The sequence below is a fragment of the Lactuca sativa genome, chromosome 2 (genome assembly GCF_002870075.4).
Source record: "Lactuca sativa cultivar Salinas chromosome 2, Lsat_Salinas_v11, whole genome shotgun sequence".
In the NCBI taxonomy this organism is placed as follows: Eukaryota; Viridiplantae; Streptophyta; class Magnoliopsida; order Asterales; family Asteraceae; genus Lactuca; species Lactuca sativa.
The window spans coordinates 103177517-103203813 of NC_056624.2; the positions used below are offsets into that span (position 1 = coordinate 103177517).

The following is a 26297-nucleotide window of genomic DNA, read 5'->3' on the forward strand; positions in this document are numbered from 1 at the left end:
TAAAATTTCTCCATTTAATTATACTAAATTAATAACATTAGATTAAAAAATAAAATAAATTTAATATAAATTATAAAATGATATAACTCCACGTATTTATTTAAATCAATGATTATAATTTTATATAACTAAAAAAATATCTCTTAAATAATAATTTATTTAAAATAGTTCATTAATAATTTTGATTTTTTAATACGAAAGCTTAATTAATTTTATAACCGTGGTGATCACGGGTTATATATATATATATATATATATATATATATATATATATATATATATATATATATATATATATATATATATATATATATATATATATAATAGGTTTAATCTGTCCCGTTTATTCCATACACCTACACCACATTGCCCAAAGGATAGCTCCACCACTAAAGGTCGGCGGCATAGGTTTTGAGAAAACCGTATAATTGTTTTTCATCCCGCCGAAGCTATGACGACGACGTGTCGTCAGCATAAATCTTTAGGTCCAGAAATTTTGATCAACCGTATACCGAGAACTTATTGTCGGTGGCATAGCTAAATTTGTAGCAACAATATTTGTGATAGGCATAGGTGTCGTTGCCCCAAAGTGTAATTTTTGTAGTGCCACCTGTCACGGGATGACTCTTTTAGACTAGTCAATATCGTGTGACACTTAGTGCTTCTCCGACTAAGTCAGGCTAGCTTCGACGATCTAGATGTACTAACGAACTTAGGAAGCAAGAGTTACGACAAGGGACACTTCAATAAAGCTTCTATTATATAACTCAACTTCTTTACAAGACAACTTCTTGATGATTTGGACAAATGAGTCCTCCCCCTATTTATAGGAACCTTACACCTTCTCAAATGGAAGTTTCTAGGTCCGGATCATTCATGACTAATATAGACTCTTCATGTTATATACATGGATTTTACAAGACTCTAGAATATGGTAGACTTGTATACGATGCTCTAGAAATCTTTAAGTTGTCCCGACATTATCCAAATCATTCTTGTATGATCTAGCGTGTTCTAGATCCTTTCAAAGTCTTCCGGGTCATTCTAGCTTCGTCTAGCGTCCTCTTGATTAGTCCGGATTGTTCTCCTTTGTTCCACAGACATCTACAATACTCTAGCATCTTCCAGGTTCTTGTAGAGCATTCCTGATCTCTTCGGAGACTTCTCGAGTATACTTGATTGTTCCGGAGTTCTCTAGACGATTGTAGAATTTTCCAGAAACTTGGTCCGTGACACACCGGATCATCTTGAACTATTGGTTATTTAAATAGACACTGTTTTGTTTATATGGAGTAGGTTTGTACGTATATCTTCTAGATCTAGTTTTTACACGTTTCAAAATTTATATATAATATAATATCATTTAATCAAAAAATCCAAATAACTTATTCAAGTTTGCTAATTATTGGACTATAAAAAAGTATTTAAACGGTTCAAGGTTTGTCCTATTGGAATAAATTTTCAAAGACAGCTATAGTTTCCAGACGAATAGCGCAAATTTTAAGGGTGCTAGCGTCAGTCATGACGTCTCCCTACGATCGATGATATTGCCATATTGGTTATACAAGTCCACCGGCTGCAAACTTTAACATAAACCAAACCACTCCAATTAAACAAACACCACAACCAATATGCTGACCGTCCTAGAGAACAGTCGAGTGTCTCCGCCACCTGCCACCGTCGGGGACAGGACCCTGCCGCTTACGTTCTTCGACATGATATGGATACCCTTCTTCCCTATCCACCAGGTTTTCTTTTATGAGTTCCGTCACTCTAGAGAGGATTTCTTGGAAAAAGTGGTTCCAAACCTTAAACACTCATTATCAATCACTCTTCAACACTTCTTTCCATTTGCAGGCAACTTAATTTTGTTTCCTGAACCAAATTCGGAAAGAAAACCCGAAATCCGTCATGTAGAGGGTGACTCTGTTTCGGTTACCTTTGTGGAGTGTGATCTTGATTTCAACGATCTTACAGGCTATCATCCTCGTAACTGTGACATGTTTTATCCACTTGTACCTCTATTAGGACGTGCCACAAAAGTATCCGACTACCTTACTGTCCCTCTTTTTTCTGTCCAAGTTACACTTTTTCCTAAATCCGGCATCTCTATTGGGCTCACCAACCACCACTCCCTTTGTGATGCGAGCACAAGGTATAACTTCCTCAAGGCATGGAGCTCGATCGCTAAACATGGTACAGATGAGTTCTTCTTAGCCAATAAATCTTTACCGTTTTACGAAAGAGTGATTAAATACCCGAGCTCCTTAGATGAACTCTGCTTAAATATACCGGGGATTCCAGCTATTACTATGGAATACCAGCCTTCTCACCTTGTTAGCCCTACAGATAAAGTTCGGACCACCATTGTATTGACCCAAGAACACATCAACCGGCTTAAGAAGTGGGTATCCACTCAACTGCCGACACTGGAATACGTATCATCTTTTTCGGTGGCATGTGCTTACATGTGGCGTTGCATGGCCAAATCACATGTTCTTATTGGAGAAAGGAATGGAGATGATGATCTGGAAAGGTTTGTTTGTGCTGTGGATTGGAGGTCGCGCCTCGATCCACCAGTTCCTCAAACTTATTTTGGTAATTGTGTAGGGGCGTCTATCACACCAACTGTAAAAAGCACAATTTTAGCAGGCGACAATGGATTTTTTACTGCTGCAGAATTATTTGGAAAGGCTTTAAGTGAAACACTAAAGAAGAAGAATGGAGTGATTGTAGATGGGGAGACGGTGATTAAGACAGCCTTTTTGCCAATTCCGGGGCTTAGTGTGTCAGGAACACCAAGGACCAAGATTTACGATGTGGATTTTGGATGGGGGAAGCCAAAAAAGCATGAGACCATATCAATAGATTACAATAGTTCGATTTCTGTTAATGCTTCCAAAGAGTCACATGCTGATATTGAAATCGGTGTGTCGCTTCCTGCTAAACAACTGGATGCGTTTCTGTCCATCTTTAGCGAAGAATTGGAGAGTCTTTTGTTAAAAGAGTTGTAATGTGGATCTTTCAATGCGTTCAACCTTTATTTGTGTCTTGGGTAAGCATGTGGAAATTTGATATGTTATCAATAAAATGTCACTTTCTTGGTTTTACTTATCAACATAGAAAATAGGGAAAATGAACCAAGTTTCCAAACCATTCAAAAAACCTCAATCATGTTTTGTCTGTTCAAAAAAACCCAACGAACTTAACCTTTTATCTAAAAAGTCCAACAAAGTTTCAAACCGTTCAGAAAATTCCAATTTTGTTTTGTTGAAGTTCGTTGGGTTTTTTTTGAACAGTCAAAACATGATTGGTGTTTTTTAAACGTTTTGGAAACTTTGTTGGTCTAACAAGTCATTTTTCCGATACGGTAATAAGCCACGTCATCTGTTTCTCTTATTTGACTTTCGAGAAAGTGTAACTTAGTTGGGCTTTTTAGATAAAATGTTAAGTTTGTTGGGTTTTTTTGAACAGACAAAACATGATTCGGGTTTTTAAACGGTTTGAAAACTTCGTTGGACTTTTAAGTCATTTTCCCTATAAAATATGCATGTTAAAATTATCCATAGGAGGGAAAAAGACTGGTCCAATTTAATCTGTGCACATAATTAATCTAGTGAGTTTCATGACAGGAATTCGTCAAACTAGTCGATGTTTTGTGGATCTAATAATGAGATATTAAGCTTTGACAAGAACGGATACATCATGTGAAAAGATTCCAGAGATTCAGAGAAGATAATAAATATACAGAGCGCGACGAATTAGACACTTACTTTATCGTGTAGCATTAAAAGTTATTACAGTCGGCTATTTATATTACTTTATTTTGTTTCAAAATAACGTCGGCTAGCTTTCTATAAATATATTTATTATATATAACATTTTATATTGGAGAATGCCCCCCACTTATAGCATCTTCGGTTGTAGTATTTTAAAAGCTTATTACTATCTGAATATGTTTTTGTATACTATTTGAATAAGTTTCTGTATACTATTAGATTGTAAAAGTTTTATAAAAGGTCATTAAAGTATCCAATGACTTAAAATATGTATTGTACATACCCCACAATCTGCAGGGTGCAGAGTTGGTACAGCATCTTCGTGAAGACCATACTGTTTAGGCTGCAATGCATAACCATTTGAAGAGTACGTCATGGTGAAGAAATCGTTCCCTCTCTCCTTTATTTCAAAATAAGACATTTGTCAACCGTTATTTTTTTTATTAAACTTTACATTATGTGTGCATGTTCGATAAATAGCCATTTAATCGTCAATCCTTTATACAACCATTCTACAAATTCTCTTTTATTTTAACATAAGTTTCTTTCGTATTTTCACCTGACCAATCGGTCAAAACACACCACCCCAACATCCTACCATAACAAACCTTGACTTAGTATTTCATTCATTCACACCATCGTATGAAAATGTTTTCCATTTTGATTCTTCACAACTACGTACTATACTGCCTGCAACTCGATCACATGTTTCCACCCTCACCATTATCCTTTTCCGAGTGGAAACAACCTTCACATTTTTCTTCCAACCCTTCTTATTTTCCTACGTAAACTTCACATAACCATCCCAAACTGAATCCTTACCAAAACCGTATGAGAAACCCAACATGAACCATCATGATCAGTGGGCAACTCAGGAGGTGGTCGAGCAACATCTCTGCATAACACCTATAATTTCAAAACTCAAAAATTTATGTGGTTGCATTGTTACCATAATACTCTATCATAGTAAAAATGGGCTTTAACAAAAACATTTTAAAATATCAGAGTTGTTACGACCTGGTGTTACAAAATCATTATCCACAACCACAGTAAAAATGAGAGATTATATCATCTTTTCTATTCCTCCAAAATCCTCTCCATGGAGTGGCGTCTCAATCCTTTTCACATGAGTACATAGCACCACTATGTTAGCCCGCAAACTAGTGAGTTACATGTGTTTTTAATCAACAATCTCATTCAATTCATAAACTCACATATGTTAAATATCGTAATCGTAATAATCAAATATATCAGCCAAATACGAAATAATATCTCATATAAACTCGATACAATAAACAATTGGAGATATTCTCCAGATCTATACGTTACATCAACCTCCGCAAGCCCATCCACAAATTATCATCATTAATAAGTACTTATTTTATGATTTTATCAACTCAAATATTTTATATGGGATATTAGGTTGTTTGCTAACCTACTTTGGTATATATTTTCTTGTTAACTCCAAATGGCATGTATACAAATAAGTGATTTGGAAAATGGTCAAAATGATAACCTCTTAAGATATGAGGAATTCTCACTATTCCACATCACTATTTTTTTTTTTTTTATAATCTCAATTATTCAATCAAATAAATAATAAATGAAACAAATAAAAATACAAGATTTAATATAAAAAAAGGTTATCTTAATTTAAATAAAAATAATTATATAATAAACTAAATAAAAACTTGTCTCATATTTATTATAAGATTATCTTTTCACTTACAAACATGTCTCATGATTGGCTACCTCCATTATCTCCACATTTTGCTCTTGAAGTTGAAGGTAACAGTCAAACTTTTACCTAAAAAAGTCATTTCGTTTGGGTTCAAATTATTTTGACCCGATCTCAATCCTTCTATCCCTTCAAACCAGTTGTCGTGGAAGTTTTCCATGGTGTCGGTCTCATCGTTGAGGTTGATTATGTTTAGCATGTCTTGTTGTTGGGTGTAGCTATTTGCTTTAGAATTCTTGGGTCATTTGTTATGGATTGTGTTTGAACGTCCGGCCGAATTGTGTGTGTCATCGGTGCTCCTTGAATTGTGTGTCAGGTATTTCATTGGGAGATTCCGGTGGGGTTGTGGAGATTGTTAGGTTTAAAATTTTGGTTGTTGAAATCAGAATTGTGGTTTGTAAAAACTAAAAAGTTTGATGGAAATAACTTTGGGTTGGGAAAGGATGTTGGAAAAGGTTTTATTAGGGGATTTAGGAGGCTTGAGCAAGTTCATGAAGCCACTTATGGAGATAGATTTCGATTTGGTGGAGTGTTTGGATTTTGTTCCATGATGGAAGAGTAAGAAAATAGAATTGGAATGAATTCTAGTTTTTGTAGTAGATAAAGAAAATTTTTGTAGTAGATAAAGAAAATAATGTAATAAAATCTTAATTTACTGTTTAACTATTACCGATACGACATATGTATGAACGGATATAGTGTATTGTGATCGAGGGACCCTAATATTTTTCCTTCCATTTGCCAAATATTGATGTCACTTGCCCAAATATTTGTCAAACATCATTTATACAGACAATATTTTATTCAAACGGTTTGTAGAGATACATGTAGGAGAAATAGTGTACTGTGATTAAGGGGCTTACTCAATATGAGAAGATAACCTAAAGTTCATAATTTACTTGATACAGCCAAATACTTGGTATGTCGCCCTTGTGCAATTATTTTTCCAGTTTTCTTCTTCCTAAATTCTACACTCACAACAGCAACAGCCTTCCCCACACGCAATGCTTTCGCCTCTATCTCAATCTCATCCTGTAACAAAACCATGAAATCTTTTTATCATTTGATTAAATGTACATTGCAATACTCAAAGGCTTCAAGTCCATTAAGTCAAAAATAACAAGAAAGATAGTTTACATTTGCTCTTGGCTATAGAAAGCCAAAAAGAGTTTACAAGATTTGTAAATTATGATTGAGAACAAGGGATAGAAATATACTTTTGGAAGTTGAAGTTTGTATATAATATATATTTTGCAATCCATGATTCTTCCCTAAATCCTAATACAACAAGGATTCAAGATTCTTGAGACTATCTTCCATGGGGCAAAACCATTTTTTTCCCACAAATATGTTAACATTCTACGATAAAACCATATATAAAGAGGATTGCAATCAACATCATAGAAAGTGGAATTAGGATGATATGTTCATAGTAATGAATTACGAACAGATGAAAGAGATACGTACACCAACAAAAGCAGCATCCAAGTATGAAACATTGATCTCTACTGAAACTCCGGTGGTCGTTACACTGTCCATTGTCATGATTACAGACGAACCCACCACATCCACTAGCGCAGCCGTAGCTCCACCGTGCAAGGAATTACCTACGTTCTTCAATCCATGATTTCGAAAAAGAAAATTGGTTACTGAATCTTCAATTTCACTGAAAACAAAGCAACTAAAGGGTGTCTGATTTTCCCCAAAGTAATTTCTTAGGGTTACAAAGATCGTTCATTTTGTTGAATCGATGGAGTGAAAGATGCCCAAACTAACCAGTAAACGAGGAGGAACTTTCATGGAGCAAAGGACGCGACCACGTTCTATGAGATCTACTTTAAGGCCTGACATAATCATGGGCTCGAAGAACCTGAAAGGCATGGAATCAATATCCTCGGATGATACACCGGAGCTGCTTTTCTCCAAGAAACTCTTCACCAATTCAAAATCCATCGTTGTGTGTTTGGATTTGAATTTGATACTTTCTTCTTCTTCAGGGTTGAGCTGCTTTGCATACCATAAAACCCACCCCGACCTCGTTGGTTTTAAACACAGAGAGCACTGAGCAGTGGGCTAGGTAGGTTCTCTGCTAACGTGCGCGAAAGACTTCGTTGACTAAATAGCTCGCAGATGTTAGAATAAGACAAAACCTCATTTTCTGTTTTTTTTTTTCAAAATCTCAGAAATAATTCCTAGACAAAATTACATAAATGGTCCTCATAGTTGACAAAATCGACCAATTATGGTCCTTATGACAAATTCTTTATACAGATGGTTCCTATGGTTTCAAAATCTTACAAAGACGGTCCTTTTGACTAACAACGTTAACTTTTTCAGTTAAGTCCTATGTGAAATGACATATTTGTCCTTTATGCATAAGGACGCTTTATGTAATATGTTTCTACCACAGGACCATTTATGTAATTTTCTCTATTATTTATTATTTTTTATTTATTTTAATTATATAGTTAAGGATTTAGATTTGTTTAAATTTATTGTTATATATATATATATATATATATATATATATATATATATATATATATATATATATATATATATATATATATATATATATATATATCATTATCATTATCATTATCATTATATACTTATAAAGGAAGCATTTTTCCAAGCACCACATTCATTTGAAACACTCATGACTTTTCAATTTCTTTCTAATAATAATTATAATTTGCTTACTTATGTTAAATAAATATCAAACCTAAAGTGTAATCATATATAAACTAAACTTTAATATTAAAATAATATCTTTATTTCTACTTATAAATTTATGTTTTTAACTTTTAACATATTATATTTAATTTATTAGTTTTAATATACTGTTGGATGTAAACCATTATCATTTTTAAGATACAATTTTGGAACAATTTGTATAAAATACTTAAATTATTAATTTAAATATAACATTATAAGGCCAACTTAAATATAAATTTTAGTTTAACTTAAAACCCAAAGAATATTTTGTAAATAGTTAAAAGTGATAAATTATACTGACTTTCTAATAATGATTATAAGTTGGTTAATAAGGTTATTAAATATCAAACCTAAAGTGTAATCATAAATAAACTAAATTTCAATACTAAAGTGATATCTATACATCTACTTATAAAGTTATGGCTTTAATTTTTAACATATTATACTTAATTTATTAGATTTAATATGTTGTTATATATAAACCATTATCAGTTTAAAGCTGTAGCTTTTGAATAGTTTGGACAAAATACTTAAATTGCAAACTTAAATATAACATTACAATGTCAATTTAAATATAAATTTCAGTTCCACTTAAAAAAGCAAAGAATATTTTGTAAATATTTAAAAGTGATAAATGCAATAACTAAATTGTAATCTCAAATTAACTTAAATATTTCCTAAAGATAGTTTTATAATCGTTAAATGTTTTTAAATAAGTATCTTATAATAACATACAAAAAACAATAGTTAAAAATAACTCAATATAAATGATTATATTGTTACCTTTAAAATCAAAAAATAATGTTTGATGTTTTAAATAATTATAATGACAGAAATTAAAACATTAAGCAAATAAATTTTAAAAAATTAATTAAGAATAACAACAACTATAAATAGCATTAAACCATATATTATATTTCAATTTATTCATATGTAACTCACCGGTAGAAGCTATTCAAACGATTAGGATTATGAAATTAAACTATATATATATATATATATATATATATATATATATATATATATATATATATATATATATATATATATATACATATATATTATCGTATAATTGAAAATAATCAATATATTATATCAATTTAATATACGAATTATTATATTAAATTTAACGACAACGTTACTGTTATATTTAAAAAAAAATATTTGTAAAGACTTTAACGATATAGGTGTTATCACGCATTACAATGTGAACTTAAATATAAATTTCTTTTCCAATTAAAAAAACCAAAGAATATTTTATAAACAGTCAAAAGTGATAAATTGTAGTGATGAATGCAAAAACTAAATTGTAATCTCAATTTAAGTAAAATATTTCCTAAAGATATTTTTATAATCGTTAAAAGTTTCTAAATAAGTAGATTAGAATAACTTACAATAACAATAGTTAAAAATAACTCTATAGAAATGATTATATTGTTACCTTTAAAATCAAAAATAATGTTTGATGTTTTAAATAATCATAATGATACGAATTAAAACATTAAGCAAATTAATTTTAAAAAATTAATTAACAATAACAACAATTATAAATAGCATTAAACCATTTATTGTATTTAATTTTATTCATGTATAACTCGCGGGTAGAAGTCATTCAAACGATTGAGATTATGAAGTTATAATAAATATATATATATATATATATATATATATATATATATATATATATATATATATATATATATATATATATTATCATATAATTCAAAATAATCAATATATTATATCAATTTAGTATACAAATTATTATATCAAATTTAACAATATTATTATTGTTATATTTAAAAAAACATATATTTGTAAAGACTTCAACTATATAGGTGTTTCTGCGCAACGCGCGGGCATTCGTCTACTATATATATATATATATATAAGGTGACGTTCAATAGAGAATCATAATTAACCAAGGAACTAAGAAACCAATCGTGAGCGTTGGAAATCATAACGATCAACGGCCAAGGAAATAGATATACACTTTTACATTAGACGCACACACACCGGATTATACCAAAAAATCTACCCTTTACAAAAAAAAAAAAAACTCACCACTTTTTTTCGTTTAAAATTTTTTTAAGCCATTTTTTTATCGAAAAAAAAACCGAATATACCGTTGTTCACGATTTTTCGTTCTCTTTCCATAGAGATCCATGATGATATATAAAAAACGAACTTTTTTTTTCAAAAAAAAACCACTTCATTTTCTTTGATGAAAAATTTAAGTTATATTTTTTTATAGAAAAAAATAATAATAAATATATAAAAATTCATATTTTTTTTACTTTTTAAACATAGATTCATATTCAAGTTAAAAAATAAAAATAATAAAATAATAAAAAAAAACTTTAAGTTTAGATTCACATTGTGAACTTGTTCAGATTCATATTGTAAACCTATTCAGATTTACATTATGAACCTCCTTAGATTCACAGTGTGCATAATAAGAAGTTAGATTGACAGTGTGAATCTGAACTGATCGGAGCTTTTTCACATTGTTAATGTTAAAATTTGAAATATTTACAGTTTAGATTCACAACACTGATCGAGGTTTTTTTTGGAACCTTCTCAGATTCACAATGTGTATAATAGTAATTCAGATTCACAATGTGAATCTGAACTGTTCGAGATTTTTCATATTGTGAATGTTAAATAATTGAAATATTTACAGTTTAAATTCACAATGTGAATCTGTACTGTTCGAGGTTTTTTTTTTAGTCGGTGTTGATGTTTATTAATAGAGTACAAAATATTAATATTTTTGGTATAATTAGTTTTTTTGTTTTTGATAAAAATAAACTTACATATTGAAAAAACTAAGAAAATTAAGTGAGTTTTTTTTTCGAAAAGAAACCCACTTGATAAATCATCATGGATCTCTATTGAAAGAGGACGAAAAATCGTGAACAACGGTATATTCAGTTTTTTTTTTTTCGATAAATGACTTGGCCTAAAAAAAATTTAATGAAAAAAAGGAAGTGAGTTTTGTTATAATCCGGTACATGTGCATCCATTATAAAAATTTACAACCCTTCCTTTTGCCGTTAATAATGGTTCTCTATTGAACTTATATATATATATATATATATATATATATATATATATATATATATATATATATATATATATATATATATATATATATATATATGTTCAGGTTCATTTGAGACCATTCTAATTTTGTAAGACCGTGAGACCAAATCTAAAAATAATTTTAAAATGCAAACTAAATGGAAAAACCCAAAAATTCTTTTGTTAAATATTATTTTCGGAACTTGAATTAACTAAAAAAATAAAAAAATAATAAAAAAAATCCCGTTTTTTTTAAATATGTGAAATATTCTAATAGAATATTATACGGACATATTCTAAGAAATAATTTTAAAATGCAAAATAAATGGAAAAATCTAAAAATTCTTTTTTTAAATATTATTTTCGGAACTTGAATTAACTAAAAAAATAAAAAAAAAATCCCTTTTTTTTTAAATACGTGAAATATTCTAATAGAATATTACACTGTACATATTCTAGAAAATAATTTTAAAATGCAAAATAAATGGAAAAATCCAAAAATTCTTTTTTTAAATATTATTTCGGAACTTGAATTAACTAAAAAACTAAAAAATAAATAAAAAAATGCGTCTCACGGTCTCACAAAATTAGGCCGTCTCACATGAACCTAACCCTATATATATATATATATATATATATATATATATATATATATATATATATATATATATATATATATATATATATATATATATATATATATATATATATATATATATATATGGGAAAAGTGAATATACCCTTAAGGGTATATAAGCTTAGGTACCCAAACTCATCATAATACGTCGTTTTGTATCATATAATACATTCTAATTGTACAATGTTCATATAATTTAACTTCTAACTTGATTTACTTCCAAAATTTTTATAAATTACACATTTATCTTTCTCTTACATAATTTTCATTTTCATCTACAATATATATAGCCTAATAGGTGTTCGGCAAAAAATGTGATGTAAGAGAAAGATAATACGGAAATTTCGAATATCTTGAAAGTAAATCAACTTAGGGTTGAAGTTTAAGAACATTATAATGAATATATGAAACAAAACGACGTATTATGGTTTGTTCGGGTACCTAAGCTTATATACCCTTAAGGGTATATTCATATATATATATATATATATATATATATATATATATATATATATATATATATATATATATATATATATATATATACATGCTAACATTTTTTAACGTTTTGCTCAAATTATTTTTTCTAATCTTTTTGACATTTTCTTCAAGTAAATATAGTAATGTTTTTTATTTTGACGTTTTATTTGAATATATATTTTTTTGACGTTATGTTCGAATACATTTTTCAACATATAGTATGTTTATATTTGTTAAAGGATTTCACGGCTATTGTAATTATAATTCGTAACTTAATTCACTTTCAATTATGTTTTCATTTTTTTTCTTTTATCAGGTTATATAATTATTATTTATTAATTCAAACATTTAATTATATAAGGTTGTATAATTATTATTTTTGTAAACTAATTTATTAACATTTTTTATTAAAAAAAAGTGTAAAATGTTTGTTAAACGTGAATATGATTAATATAGATTAGGTAGACATAGGTTACGCTAAGACCGCCTCACAACGTTGCCGAGAACGACCAGGTCATTTCACATTGGATTTAAATGTAATTCTTTCGAGTTTTTTTTTTTTTTTTCATTTTTAGCAGTGTTGTAAAAAATCACAACTAGGTCCCGATTAATCTCAGATTAATCCCTAAGCGCTACCTGGCCGATTAGAGGCCCTTGCGTTGTGATTTTTTACAACACTGCTAAAAACAAAAAAAATAACTCGAAATAATTACATTTAAATCCAATGTGAAATGACATGGCCGTTCTCGACAACGTTGTGAAGCGGTCTCAGCTTAGCCTATGTCTACCTAATCTATATTAATCATATTCACGTTTAACAAACATTTTACACTTTTTTATAAAAAATGTTAATAAATTAGTTTACACAAATAATACTTATACAACCTTATATAGTTGAAAAATGTAATCGAACATAACCTCAAAAAAATAAATAAATAAGTAATATTCGAATAAAACGTCAAAATAAAAAACATTAATAAATTTATTTGAAGAAAATGTCAAAAAGATTAGAAAAAATAATTTAAGCAAAACGTTAAAAAATGTTAGCATGTATATATATATATATATATATATATATATATATATATATATATATATATATATATATATATATATATTAAACAATAAATTTAAACAAATCTAAATCCTTAAATATATAATTAAAATAAATAAAAAATAATAAATAATAGAGAAAATTACATAAATGGTCCCTGTGGTAGAAACATATTACATAAAGCGTCCTTATGCATGAAGGGCAAATATGTCATTTCACATAGGACTTAACTGAAAAAGTTAACACCACTAGTCAAACGGACCGTCTTTGCAAGATTTTGAAACCACAGGGACCATCTGTGTAAAGAATTCGTCATAAGGACCATAATTGGTCGATTTTGTCAACCATGAGGACCATTTATGTAACTTTGTCTAATTCCTAAAGAATTTATATCATTTTTATAAATTTTTTAATAAATTAGATTATGACTTGCGTAAAAATACGGGGAACATATAAAAAAATACATATAAAAGTATAAAATGTTGGCAAAATAATTAAAAAGAAAGGAACAGAAATAGAATTAGTGTTATTGGTAGCATTGAAAAAAACAATGAAATGTTTGAATATCTATAATCAATGAAGGATCTCTTTGTAAATAACGTTTTTTATTTTATTAGTTTGAAGACCTTCGTTATCACATATAAGTACATTCAAGACTATATCTTTTTAATTTATATTCTTCGTAGGTTCGGGAAACAATGTAAATGTAAAGTTGTCTTTTTCTTTCTTGTTAATGTATTAATGAATGGAATACAAATTGGTGCTACAGTTGGAGCTTGTAGTGCATCAGTCGATTTGTTAATTCTGTTCATATTTTTTTCTAAAAAATTACAACTTTTTATATTTTCTTCGAGTTAATGTTTTATTATTGATTTGTAATAATAATAATAATAATAATAATAATAATAATAATAATAATAATAATAATAATATGATTGGTGTAGATAATAATAATAATAATATGATTGGTGTAGGAGGGTCCTCAAACACTTGTGGGAATTACATTTGACCCATTGCAACTGATTATCTTTTAGAAAAAAAAATTAACCTTTCAAAAAGAATTATTGTTTCAAGCTCTTTTGCATTTTTTATTGCAACCATTGATTTTCTTTGTTCCAAACATACATGATGTTTACACTCTTCTCCCCTCTGATGTTCTTGTTCAACTTTCTAAGGTGTTGAAGTTACCAAGGACGGGTGTTGACGATCATTGGACAATAGCAAATAACATAAATGATTTTTCAAAAATCCTGGAAGTAAATCTGTTTCTAACTCAAGTTATGACAATACCCTTGTGTTTTTCTATCATGTGTTTATCAGAACATTTATTAAGGTATTAATATCAACTTATACAAATCTCCAAATATAAGTCAATTTTAATCAAGGGGGCAAAATGCTCCTTTTTCTTGAGTTGGCAAAATACTTTAACCTGGAGAACACAAATGCGACCTATATGAAAACTGTCAAATGTCCTCTAGAATCTGAAATGTCATAAGTTGTCTTTTTAGTTGAATTATCTGTCATTTTTTATTTTCATTTAAGTTCTTTTTGGGTTTAAACAAAAGGAAAAACAACATAATTTCGTTGTACGAAAAAAAATTCAGAGTATAAGGCTACAATTTGTATAAACCCCGGCAATGATAGTTCATAACATTGGCCTAACTAATCTAATTTTGTATCATACACTAAAAGAACAAATAAAAGAATAAAAAATGGTTGCAATGAAAACCTTGTTTTGTGTCGCAATAAGTTGGCATAAAACTCAACAGTTCTTGAATATATGAAGAGTCTACTCTTCAAAAATGAAATTGAAAACTATAATAAGTAACCAGTTCGTGTAGATGTGCAGTCCATAATCAAATCCAATTGTCCTGTAACGTCCCAAAATTCAAGACTAAAAATTTCTTTTAATAAAACATTACGTTAAACAAATTCATCATTTCAAAACATAAACAAAGTATTAGTTTCCAAATTTCATATTTGTTATCAGAGTAAGCATTCCCAGGCTGTCTAAACTATGGTGTGTGCCATGCGATCACCCCGAGCTCTTCCCTCCGCTACCGGAAGTACCTGAAACCAAAACTGAAAATCGTAAGCACGAAGCTTAGTGAGTTCCCCACCCTACCACATACTATGCATAACCACATACTACACATACTGGGCCACGCCCACTATCCTGGGCCTCGCCCGCTACAACGGCCCCGCCGCTCCAGGCCCCGCCTGGCTTCGAGCCCCGCTCGGATACAGATCTGTTTCACTTAGGCCTCGCCTGTCACAGGGCCTCGCCCACTAACATATAATAGCACATAATCATATCATATCACATCACATAAGCTAAACACATACTAACGGATCTGGTCCTAAGGCCTCGCCTATCTATGGGCCCTGCCCTTGTCCTGCTACTGATGAGTCATGGAACCCCGTCCATATTCCTACTGATAGTGAGGTACGGGCCCAGCCCACCCTCACTCCTTCCCTAACTTGGGCCTCGCCCCTGATCTGCTGCTACTGAGATGTGGAACACCATCCACACTCTGCTATTGGTGAGATACAGGACCTCACCTACACTCACCTCCCTACCAGGCACATACAAGTATCACACAGACAACAAGTATAAACTATCACATAAACCATTCCTTGGGCACCCACCCTCTATCATTGGACCTCGTCCCGAATATCATACTAGCATACTGTGCCTAGGGATAACCCCCAGGTCTTTTACTCATTACTACATGGGTCTGCATTGTGGCCGTAGACCAATTCATACAAAGGGAAACTCACCTGCACCGGCTGAACTGGCTGATGATCCCACTAGCTGCTGCCCGACCACTCACTGAACTCCTGCTCTACTAGCTTCCCGAGCTATCAATATCAATGCAACACTTAGTATAACTGACCCTCGACAGTTAACCAAGTCAATTCTGGTCAAAGTCAAAGTCCTGGTCAAAGTCAACCTTTCCAGGTCAACCCTACTCGCCGAGTCCACTTACTGACTCGCCGAGTTCACATACTCAGGGTCCTTCCATTCGCGACATGACTCGCCGAGCCGGCCCCTGACTCGCCGAGTCTACTAATTCCCGATTCCTGTCCTGTCCAACTCACTGAGTCCTTGCTCGACTCGCTGACTTGAGTCTTAACTCGAGGGGTTTGGGACTACGCGACCTGACTCGTCAAGTCCAAGAGCAGACTCACCGAGCACAAGGCAATCTTCATCCTACTCGCCGAGTTGTTCATCCAACTCGTCGAGTTCATGCCCATCTTCATCCGACTCGACGAGCTGTTCATCCCACTCGTCGAGTTCCTCCTCATCTTCAAGCTACTCGCCGAGTCCACTCGAAGGACTCGTCGAGTCCATTCAGATCTACATACATGCAGAGGACTTTTGAGTCATGCATGGACTCCAAACTGTAGATCTACCCTTCCCATGCATATTCCCCACGTAAAGTTGCAAACTTTACGTGTAGAGAGGGAGATCTAGGCAAAAAGCACCATAAACTAGGGTGTAAGGCCAAGGGGCTTCAAAATCGACTCAAGGGCTGATACTTTATGCTTCTCCAGACCATAATACACTTGGATCTGAAGTAGCAACTCCAGATCCGGCTTCTAACTCAAAATAATATCATTATGGCTAAAGAGCCCCAACAACCACACATAGATCTAGGTGCAAAAAGGGTCCAGGAACTAGTTTATACCTCCAAAAGCTCAGAAATGTCTTCCCAATCCCGGATCTACAGCCCCCTTCTTGCACTCTCAAGATTCTCCTTCTTTCTCCAAGCTTAATGCACTCTTGAAGGCAATAAATGGCTCAATCAATGGATATGACGGCTAGGGTTTGGTATCCAGGGCTAAAGAGGCAGTAAGGAACCCTAGGAAGAAGATTAAGACGTTTATATAGGCTCCAAGTCCCGCATTTAGGGTTTTCCACGCACAGACCAGACTCGCCGAGTCACCTTGGCCGACTCGCCGAGTCGGTCACTTACTCCTCGACCCGGATCCCGCTCTGACTCGCCGAGTTCCTCCTTGGACTCGCCGAGTCGCCCCTTAACATTAAGGTTTTCCTTCCTTTCTTGACTTTCAAAACTTTGGGTGTTACATGTCCGAGTATACATGAAGGCTGATTTTCTTATAAAAGAGCATGACAAAAGCACCGATGAGAAATTCCTTTGGTAGCAAGTTAAAAAGCTTTTTGAATGTCGAATTCTTATGAGGTGACTTTAGATTAAGCTGTCAAAAAGTTAGAATAATTCGTATAGATGTGCAGTCTGTAATCTATATATTGCAAAAGTTAAAATATTTTTACAAAAAAATGAAAATAAAACGCCCTGAAAAAAGAAGTGTAAAATTGTCATTTACCAAACTTTAGATGGTTGCAAAACAGAAACACTCTTTGTTCATAGTTACTTCACACAGACATCATTTTAGTAATGCAAATGTCAATTTACCTGTAAAGAAATTAAAATAAATAAATAAGCCAAACCTGAGATCCTTTTTGACAACATATGCATCCGACTCAATTACATTGGATCTTGAAAAACAAATGTATTGGTTAATGCAAGTGAAGGATATGGAATGGATTTTCCAACATCCATTTTTGGGTAACATCCACTTTCATATCCATTTTACACATACTTCTGTTCTTATCGCGTGCGATTCTTGCTTCTATTAAAAAATACAAAGTTATACAACAATATAAACCAGATAAGAATTGCACATTTAGAAAGCAAGCACAGGCCCGACCCAACTACATGGGCAAGTTGGGCTTAAGCCCAGGGCATCAAAAAAAATAATGGCATAGTTTTTATTCAACAATTAATAATATATATATATATATATATATATATATATATATATATATATATATATATATATATATGTGTGTGTGTGTGTGTGTGTGTGTGTAATTTTGGCCCAAAAAATTAAGTCCAATTACTTCAATCCAAGAATAACAGGAACAACGATCGGCATTGGGGGGCATCACCGAATTCTTGAGCGCCAAGTTGAGAACGCAATTGTCAAACGGAAACGCTAAAATTTTTGAAAATCGGACAGTGGGGAGATTAAGGAGTCGACGGAACGTTCAAATCGACTGAACTGTTTGTTGTGTGGTTTGATTTGCCGATTCTCATTCCTTCCTCTCAATTTCTTATTCTATCTTCTCTACAACTGATACATTCAATCGATCTTTTCAACATCTCATTCTCTGATTTTTTTTATTTCTAAATACTGAGTTCGAAGACCAAGATTGATTTCCTTTTCAACGACAATAAACGAAGGGACCCAACAAATCAAACACAACCTTGAGACAGGAGACACAACATGATTGATGTTGCCGATTTCTATTCTTCATTCCCATCCACTCGATTTTTGGGTGAGTTTTCTTCAATTGATTGTGATTTTGCTAAACTAGTAAACTTGTTGCCATCAATCATCGTTTCTTTGTTCTTAATATGATTAATTGATTATTGTGATTTGCTGTAGGAGTTGTAGACTTGGATTTTTTTATTGTTTTCAAATAGTCAAATAGACAACGAAGTGAACGAGCGAAAGACGTGTGGACGTGTGGTTTCTCAGTTTCTGGATTCTCTTCTGCTCTTCAAACTGATTAGGATAAGTTCTCTACTTTTCTTCAAATGATTTTTTTATTTCTGTTTGAACACCAAACCTGTTGCATCTATCTGTCACCTCTTAATATGGTTTTTACGATTTGTTTTAGGAGTCAGGAATTTTTATTCTTACCTGTTCGATTGCATCAGTTTGAGTAGAATAAAAAAAAATCTTTTGTTTATGATACAAATTCGAGCATCATATTCTGTTGTTTGGTATATGAGATTTATGGTTTACTTCAGGTATAGATTCTGATTACTATGGTTTGTTTATGATACAAATTTATGAAGTCCTTTTCTAAAGTTTTGTTCTTGTTTCTGTGATGTGAATCAGGACTTGGGAGGTTGATTTTTGTTTATTTTGAAATCTTGAAATCTACTGCTTTGTATTTTAGTCTCTTGAAAGGTATATATTTATTTCATTGTAGTGTTATTAGTCGGTAGTTGTTGAAAATGGATTTGTATTTTTGATTTTATATTTTATTTTTCAGATTATCGACATCTTCAAAGTGAGAAATAAAAACGAAAACTTTGGTCAGGTTGTATCTTTCTTTGCTTAGCTTTTATAACTAGATATTGATATTTTTTTCTTTGCTTAGCTTTTATAACTAGATTTGTTGATTTTTAAATATGTTTCCCCGAAAACACCCATCGGGTGCTCAAAATAGAAAACGAAAAAGTAAAGAACAAGAAGAGGCTAATTAATTAAGAGGGTCTTTGAATAAATATTTTGTTAGAAATCAAAATTCTAATGATCCGGTTAATAATTTTAATGTTCCACTTAGTACTTTTAATGATTCGGTTGATATTTCAATGATTTTGAAAAAAAAAATGATTTTTTTGCTAAGATAAACCAAGTGATTTTAATATATTTGATCCTAGAGTATGGGAAGATTTAGATTCAAAAATGAAAGATTTACTAATAGAAAAAGGGTCAAATAGAGAAGTTGATACCAACATAATTTTTCCAAAATATCACTTGGTAGACATTTTTCATTTGATTTTTTTATTCGGAAATTAAGAAATGGTGATTCTTTTGATAGAAAATGGTTAGTGTATTAAAAAAAACATGATAAAGTTTTTTGTTTTTGCTGTAAATTGTTTAAAACCGTTCGAACTAAAAATAGTTTGGCAACCGAAGGAATTAAAGATTGGAAGCATCTTAGTGAAACATTAAAACAACATGAAAATAGTTCTGATCATATGGATAATTTAAGAACTTGGAATGAAACGCGAATTAGGTTAAATAAAAACGAAACAATTGACAAAGAAATTCAAGAAATGATAAAAAAAAAAAAGATACCGAACATTGGAAAGAAGTTATTGTTAGAATTATTTATATTGTAAAATGTTTAGCAAAAAATAACTTGGCTTTTCGTAGTACAAATGAAAAAATTTATGAAAACTCAAATACAATTTTTTAAGTGTAATTAAATCGATTGCGGAGTGGGATCTGGTAATGAAAGAATATTTTCGAATGATTAAAGACAAAGAAACACATAATCATTATCTTAGTCATAAAATTCAAAATGAATTAATTGAAATGTTAGCATCCAAGGTAAAATGTGCAATTATTAAAAAAATCAAAATGACAAAATATTTTTCTGTAATTCTTGATTGCACTCCGGATGCAAGTCACCACGAACAAATGACTTAGATTGTAAGATGTGTAGATTTGGAAAGTGTTCCATTAAAAGTTAAAGAGTTTTTTTTAGAGTTTTTAATTGTAGAAGATACAACTGGTCTAGGTCTTTTTAATGTTTTACAAGATGCCTTAAAATCTCTTGATTTGGATATTAATTATGTTCGTGGTCAATGGTATGATAATGGGGCAAATATGAAAGGTAAACACCAAGGTGTTCAAAAACGATTGCTTGATATAAATAATATGGCTTTTTATATGCCTTGTGGTTGTGGATGTCATAGTTTAAATTTGGTTTTGTGTGATATGGCAAATAATTGCCAAAAGGCAAAAACTTTTTTTGGTACATGTCAAACGATTTATAATGTTTTTCTAATTCAACAAAAAGATGGAGTGTTTTACTTGAGTTTATTGATGATCTAACACTTAAATCATTATCAGGTACTCGCTGGAAAAGTCATATTCAATGTGTTAAAGCAATAAAAACGCAATTTTCTCAAATAAGAAAAACTTTAAAAAAAATTATCTTGTTCAATTGAAAATTAGATTTGAACAAATGCAATATTTTGAATCGATATTTGGTTTTTTGTTTGATGGTTCCAAATTAGTTTCTTTAGTTGATGACGAATTAAAGAAATGTTGTTTAAATCTTGAATCCAATTTGAAAAATGGTGAAGATTATGATATTGATGGAAATTGTTTATTCATTAAGTTACAAATTTTGCAGAAAATGTTGTCAAATGAAGCATACAAAAGTGGAAGTCCTTGGACATCTATTCAAATAATGGAGTATGTAAGAAGAATGGATATGTTCCTTAATGTGTTGGTTGCATATAGGATATTGTTGACGGTGCCGTTTACGGTTGCTTCCGCGGAAAGAAGTTTTTCAAAATTGAAGCTTTTAAAATTGTATCTCCGAAGTACCATGACTAAAGAAATATTGAATGGATTAGCAATCTTAAGTACTGAAAGTGATTTTTTCTAAAATATTGATTATTATAAAATAAGAGATGTTTTCGCTTCAAAAATGCACGAAGACATCCTTTTAGGTGATTTTTTGTATGTTTTGTTTGTATTATTTGTTTGATTATAAAAATTATTGCATTTTTTATATTGGAAATTATATATATATATATATATATATATATATATATATATATATATATGTGTGTGTGTGTGTGTGTGTGTGTTTGTTATTATACGATACACATATAAAGGCATAATTTTTTTATCTCGCCCCGGGTAGTAAAAAACAATGGACCGACCCTGAGCATGCATATTCTGGAATATGTGACAACCGTCAATTTTCGGTCAAGTCAAAGTCAACAAAAGTCAACAAGTCAAACCGGTCAACCCAATTCGCCGTGAGTACTAAAGTTTACGTTATATAACTTCTAAACAACTCTCTATTCTAATGAGAGATCATAAATCGAAAAGTGCGTTCACCTAAATCTCCTTAACCTAAAACGGTGGTACGTAGAAAGCCAAACCGATACAACAATGTTACATACTCATCGGGAGTATGCAAGATCCCTAATCAAGGCTTAACGGGGTTTAAGGACCTTGCAGTGCGTAGCCGGACACTCAAAAAGGTCACCAGTGAAATCTCTCCCACATATCTCTAGGTATGTGAAACCTCTCCCACATATCTCTAAGTATGTGAAACCTCTCCCACATATCACTAAGTATGTGAAACCTCTCCCACATATCTCTAAGTATGTGAAACCTCTCCCACATATCTCTAAGTATGTGAAACCTCTCCCACATATCTCTAAGTATGTGAAACCTCTCCCACATATCACTAAGTATGTGAAACCTCTCCCACATATCTCTAACTATGCGAAACCTCTCCCACATATCTCTAAGTATGTGAAACCTCTCCCACATATCTCTAAGTATGTGAAACCTCTCCCACATATCTCTAACTATGTGAAACCTCTCCCACATATCTCTAAGTATGTGAAACCTCTCCCACATATCTCTAATTATGTGAAATCTCTCCGAAATATCTCTTTGTATGAGAAATCTCTCCAAGTATGTTAAACCTCTCCCAAATCTCTCTAAGTATGTCAAATCTCTCCCAAATCTCCCTAAGTATGTGAAATCTCTCCCAAAAATCTCTCTGTATGTGAAATCTCTCCAAGTATGTCGAATCTCTCCCAAATCTCCCTAAGTATGTGAAATCTCTCCCAAATATCTCTCTGTATGTGAAATCTCTCCAAGTATGTCAAATCTCTCCCAATTCTCCCCAAGAATGTCGAATCTCTCCCAAATCTCCCTAAGTATGTGAAATCTCTCCCAAATATCTCTCTGTATGTGAAATCTCTCCAAGTATGTCGAATCTCTCCCAAATCTCCCTAAGTATGTGAAATCTCTCCCAAATATCTCTCTGTATGTGAAATCTCTCCAAGTATGTCAAATCTCTCCCAAATCTCCCCAAGAATGTCGAATCTCTCCCAAATCTCCCTAAGTATGTGAAATCTCTCCCAAATATCTCTCTGTATGTGAAATCTCTCCAAGTATGTCGAATCTCTCCCAAATCTCCCTAAGTATGTGAAATCTCTCCCAAATATCTCTCTGTATGTGAAATCTCTCCAACTATGTCAAATCTCTCCCAAATCTCCCCAAGTATGTCGAATCTCTCCCAAATCTCCCTAAGTATGTGAAATCTCTCCCAAATATCTCTCTGTATGTGAAATCTCTCCAAGTATGTCGAATCTCTCCCAAAATCTGTCCAAGTATGTGGAATCTCTCTCAAATCTCTCTCGAAATCTCTCCCCGACTTTCTATAATCACTCGGGGCATCCCGACCCTCGAAATTGGCGAAAAATAGCCCAAGAATGGAAGTCTACGCGAAAAACGGACTTAAGGAAACGAACCCTCCGAACCGAAAGTACTATTCATGAGGGTCCGAACCGAAAGTACTGTTCATGAGCTGAACCGAAAGTACTGTTCATCCGAACCGAACCCAGCACTGAAGGAAAGTCCGAACCGAACCAGCATAGAAGGGAAAATCCGAACCGAAAGTACTGTTCATTACTGTTCACAACAGTACCTTCGGTTCTAGCCTGACCTCGGACCGAACCTTGCCTTCGCGTCGGACTGCCTCCTTTCGGACCGAGCCTCGGACCAGACCCTCGCCTCGCCCCTTCTTCTGGCTCGCGCCTTCGCTTCCGAGACCAGCCACCCGCGTCCGAACCAAGCTCCGCCTGACCGGACTTCGGCCTAGGGACCGAGCTTCGGCCTAGGTCCGAAGAAACTCGCTGGAAATTACATTTTTCGCCCGTTTTTGCGTATTTTTGCGTTTTAAACCCATTTTTAATTATTTTAACATAGGATTTTCACCCAAAACTTTATTTTAAAAAATAAGACCCCTAAATTAATGATTTAATCACATTTTAAGGGTAAAATCTTATCCAAATAAGGTTAGGTAAAGTACAAAGGAAGAGTGTTGACTTTACCTTATTTTATGACACAAGCAACCCCATACCCACTCCATGATTAACTCACACTCCTCACCACCATACCTTGTCACTTCGTTGTACTTTTTACCTTCCTCACAAGCCATCTCCATGTTTTGAGAGCTGGATATCCATCCTCTCTCCTCATTTTCTCTCATTTGTTCTCATTTCACAAGAAGATCAAACTCCTTTCTCTCTCTAGAAATGCGAGATTCAAGGGCTGATCTTGAGAGTTTCCTCCACCATTGGTAAGCATAATCCATTTCCTTTAAGATTATCTCAATTATTTCCACTCAAATCATGAGTATCTTACACAAACTCCATTAAATTTGTGTTAGAGCTTCGAATCTTCAAGCGATTTTTCTAGTGTTCTTGGGTTGAACACTTCTCTTCTTCAACACTTATCTACTGAAATCACACAAGGTGAGTTCATACCCCTACATTTTCATGTTTTCTTAAGTTTTTAGGGGGGGAATACAAGTTAAAACACCAAGAACATAACTAAAATTTTCTAACAGCTTTCATCAGAAAAGTTGGACTCCATTCACGGACTGTTTTGGACACCTTAAACATTTTAGTTTTCAAAACTGTTTTAGGTGCATATAGTTCCACTTCTTAGCTTTAAAATGACTACTTGCACATCTCCATACGATTTTTCTACAATTTATGGTGATTTTTACAAAACTGCCTATCATTTCAAACACCAATCCGGACCAGTCTGTGATTATGGACTTTTTCACCTAAGTTGCAGGTCATTAAAAATCATGATAAAAATTATGAGTAAACTAGACACATTTTGGGAACTCCCAGAATTTACGGATTTAGTTTTCGACTTCGTATGATTTTTCTATGAATTTTCAAAAACAGTGTAGGAAGGTTGAAAATTTGTTAACAGCTTGTAATTTTTACAACACTTTGTACTATGTTGAGCAAAGTGTATAATGTCAAGTTCTAAGTATTGAATGTGATATGTTGTAAATTTTATCATCATAAACTGAAAATAAATCATTCATGATAAGATTATTCATTCAATTAGAACACGTATATATATAAACTATAATAAGCATAGTCTAATGGATTGTGTAATCCTAACGCTTTTTCATAAAAGAGTTCTTATATAATACAAACGTTTTGGATAAAACTATAATAGGTATAGTTTTCAATACATCACCTAACACACACGTACGAAAAGGGTACATTCATACAGAAAGGTTTTACACTCCCGCATACAACTTGTAAACTTGTTAACCTAAATTGTGAGACATTCTCTTTCCGTACGTCCGAGTGCGGAATATAAAATCCTGTACGTTATAATCAGAGTCTCCCGGAGGGAGAACGTGATAGTTGTATATAGATCTATATTGGGCTTGACACCCCACACCTTGCTGCTAGCTACAGTTGGACCTGCAGGTCTACGGGTGATAATTGTCATTTCAGTTCTTCGACGCCTGAGAAACGTCGTGGCAGGTTCATTTAGTCTTAAGTATGATTATAGCGGCTCACATAAGGATATAACAATACATAAAGTTCACGGGATTTTTATAAAACTTTAATGGGTTTTATGTCGATTTTAAAATCACTTTTATCTCGATAAGTACCGATATTACTGCCTACATTCGGTTTTTGGTATTTATGACTACACATCAATTGAAACCACATTTATAGCTTTAAGTATAGACGATACTTGTTATTTTTTTCGGTCCTAAGACTTAGGACTACATATACATCGAGTATTAACAAACAATAGAAGTTTCGGGAACATCATTTAATTCAAGTGTGTTTATGTCAATTTAAGCACATTTCACTTTCCTTTAATAAGAAAGGTTACTTATACATTTTGGTCATCGGTTATGAGACTACATTACATAAACTTTATAAAGAAAACATCGGATTTTCTGAATACATATCATATCATTTTTACAAGGAAAACGGTCTAATTCTCCAATAAAATCTCTTATGAACTCACCAACCTTCGTGTTGACTCTTTTCAAAACTACTTGTATTCTCAGGAATTCAGTGAAAACAGGATACCAACAACGTTTTGAGGATGGGACGATAAAACGCCAAACAGTTCTTTTTGATTCATAATGTAATTGATCCG

At 32.2% G+C, this 26297-nt stretch overlaps 2 protein-coding genes across 2 annotated transcripts; one reads left to right on the top strand and one right to left on the bottom strand.

Moving 5' to 3' along the window:
• Window positions 1-1463: 1463 nt before the first annotated feature.
• On the top strand, window positions 1464-3051 carry LOC111886314 (malonyl-coenzyme A:anthocyanin 3-O-glucoside-6''-O-malonyltransferase). The gene has a single exon (XM_023882550.3). It carries the CDS (start codon window positions 1632-1634, stop codon window positions 3012-3014), a length of 1383 nt encoding a protein of 460 aa, XP_023738318.1. The 5' UTR covers window positions 1464-1631; the 3' UTR covers window positions 3015-3051.
• Window positions 3052-6286: 3235 nt separating this feature from the next.
• Window positions 6287-7609, bottom strand: LOC111886315 (uncharacterized). Its single transcript, XM_023882551.3, has 3 exons — window positions 7294-7609; window positions 6985-7131; window positions 6287-6549 (listed from the first exon to the last, which is right to left on the bottom strand). Exons 1-3 carry the CDS (start codon window positions 7468-7470, stop codon window positions 6406-6408), a joined length of 468 nt encoding a protein of 155 aa, XP_023738319.1. The 5' UTR covers window positions 7471-7609; the 3' UTR covers window positions 6287-6405.
• Between the last annotated feature and the right edge of the window lie 18688 nt (window positions 7610-26297).

Excerpts from the sequence above, each read along its gene's own strand:
- LOC111886314 (XM_023882550.3), top strand. The coding sequence starts at position 1,632 with ATGCTGACCGTCCTAGAGAACAGTCGAGTGTCTCCGCCACCTGCCACC.
- LOC111886315 (XM_023882551.3), bottom strand. The coding sequence starts at position 7,470 with ATGGATTTTGAATTGGTGAAGAGTTTCTTGGAGAAAAGCAGCTCCGGT. Across the intron at positions 7,132-7,293 it reads AAGTTCCTCCTCGTTTACTG|AACGTAGGTAATTCCTTGCA; the intron begins GTTAGTTTGGGC and ends CATGGATTGAAG. Across the intron at positions 6,550-6,984 it reads TGGATGCTGCTTTTGTTGGT|GATGAGATTGAGATAGAGGC; the intron begins GTACGTATCTCT and ends GTTTTGTTACAG.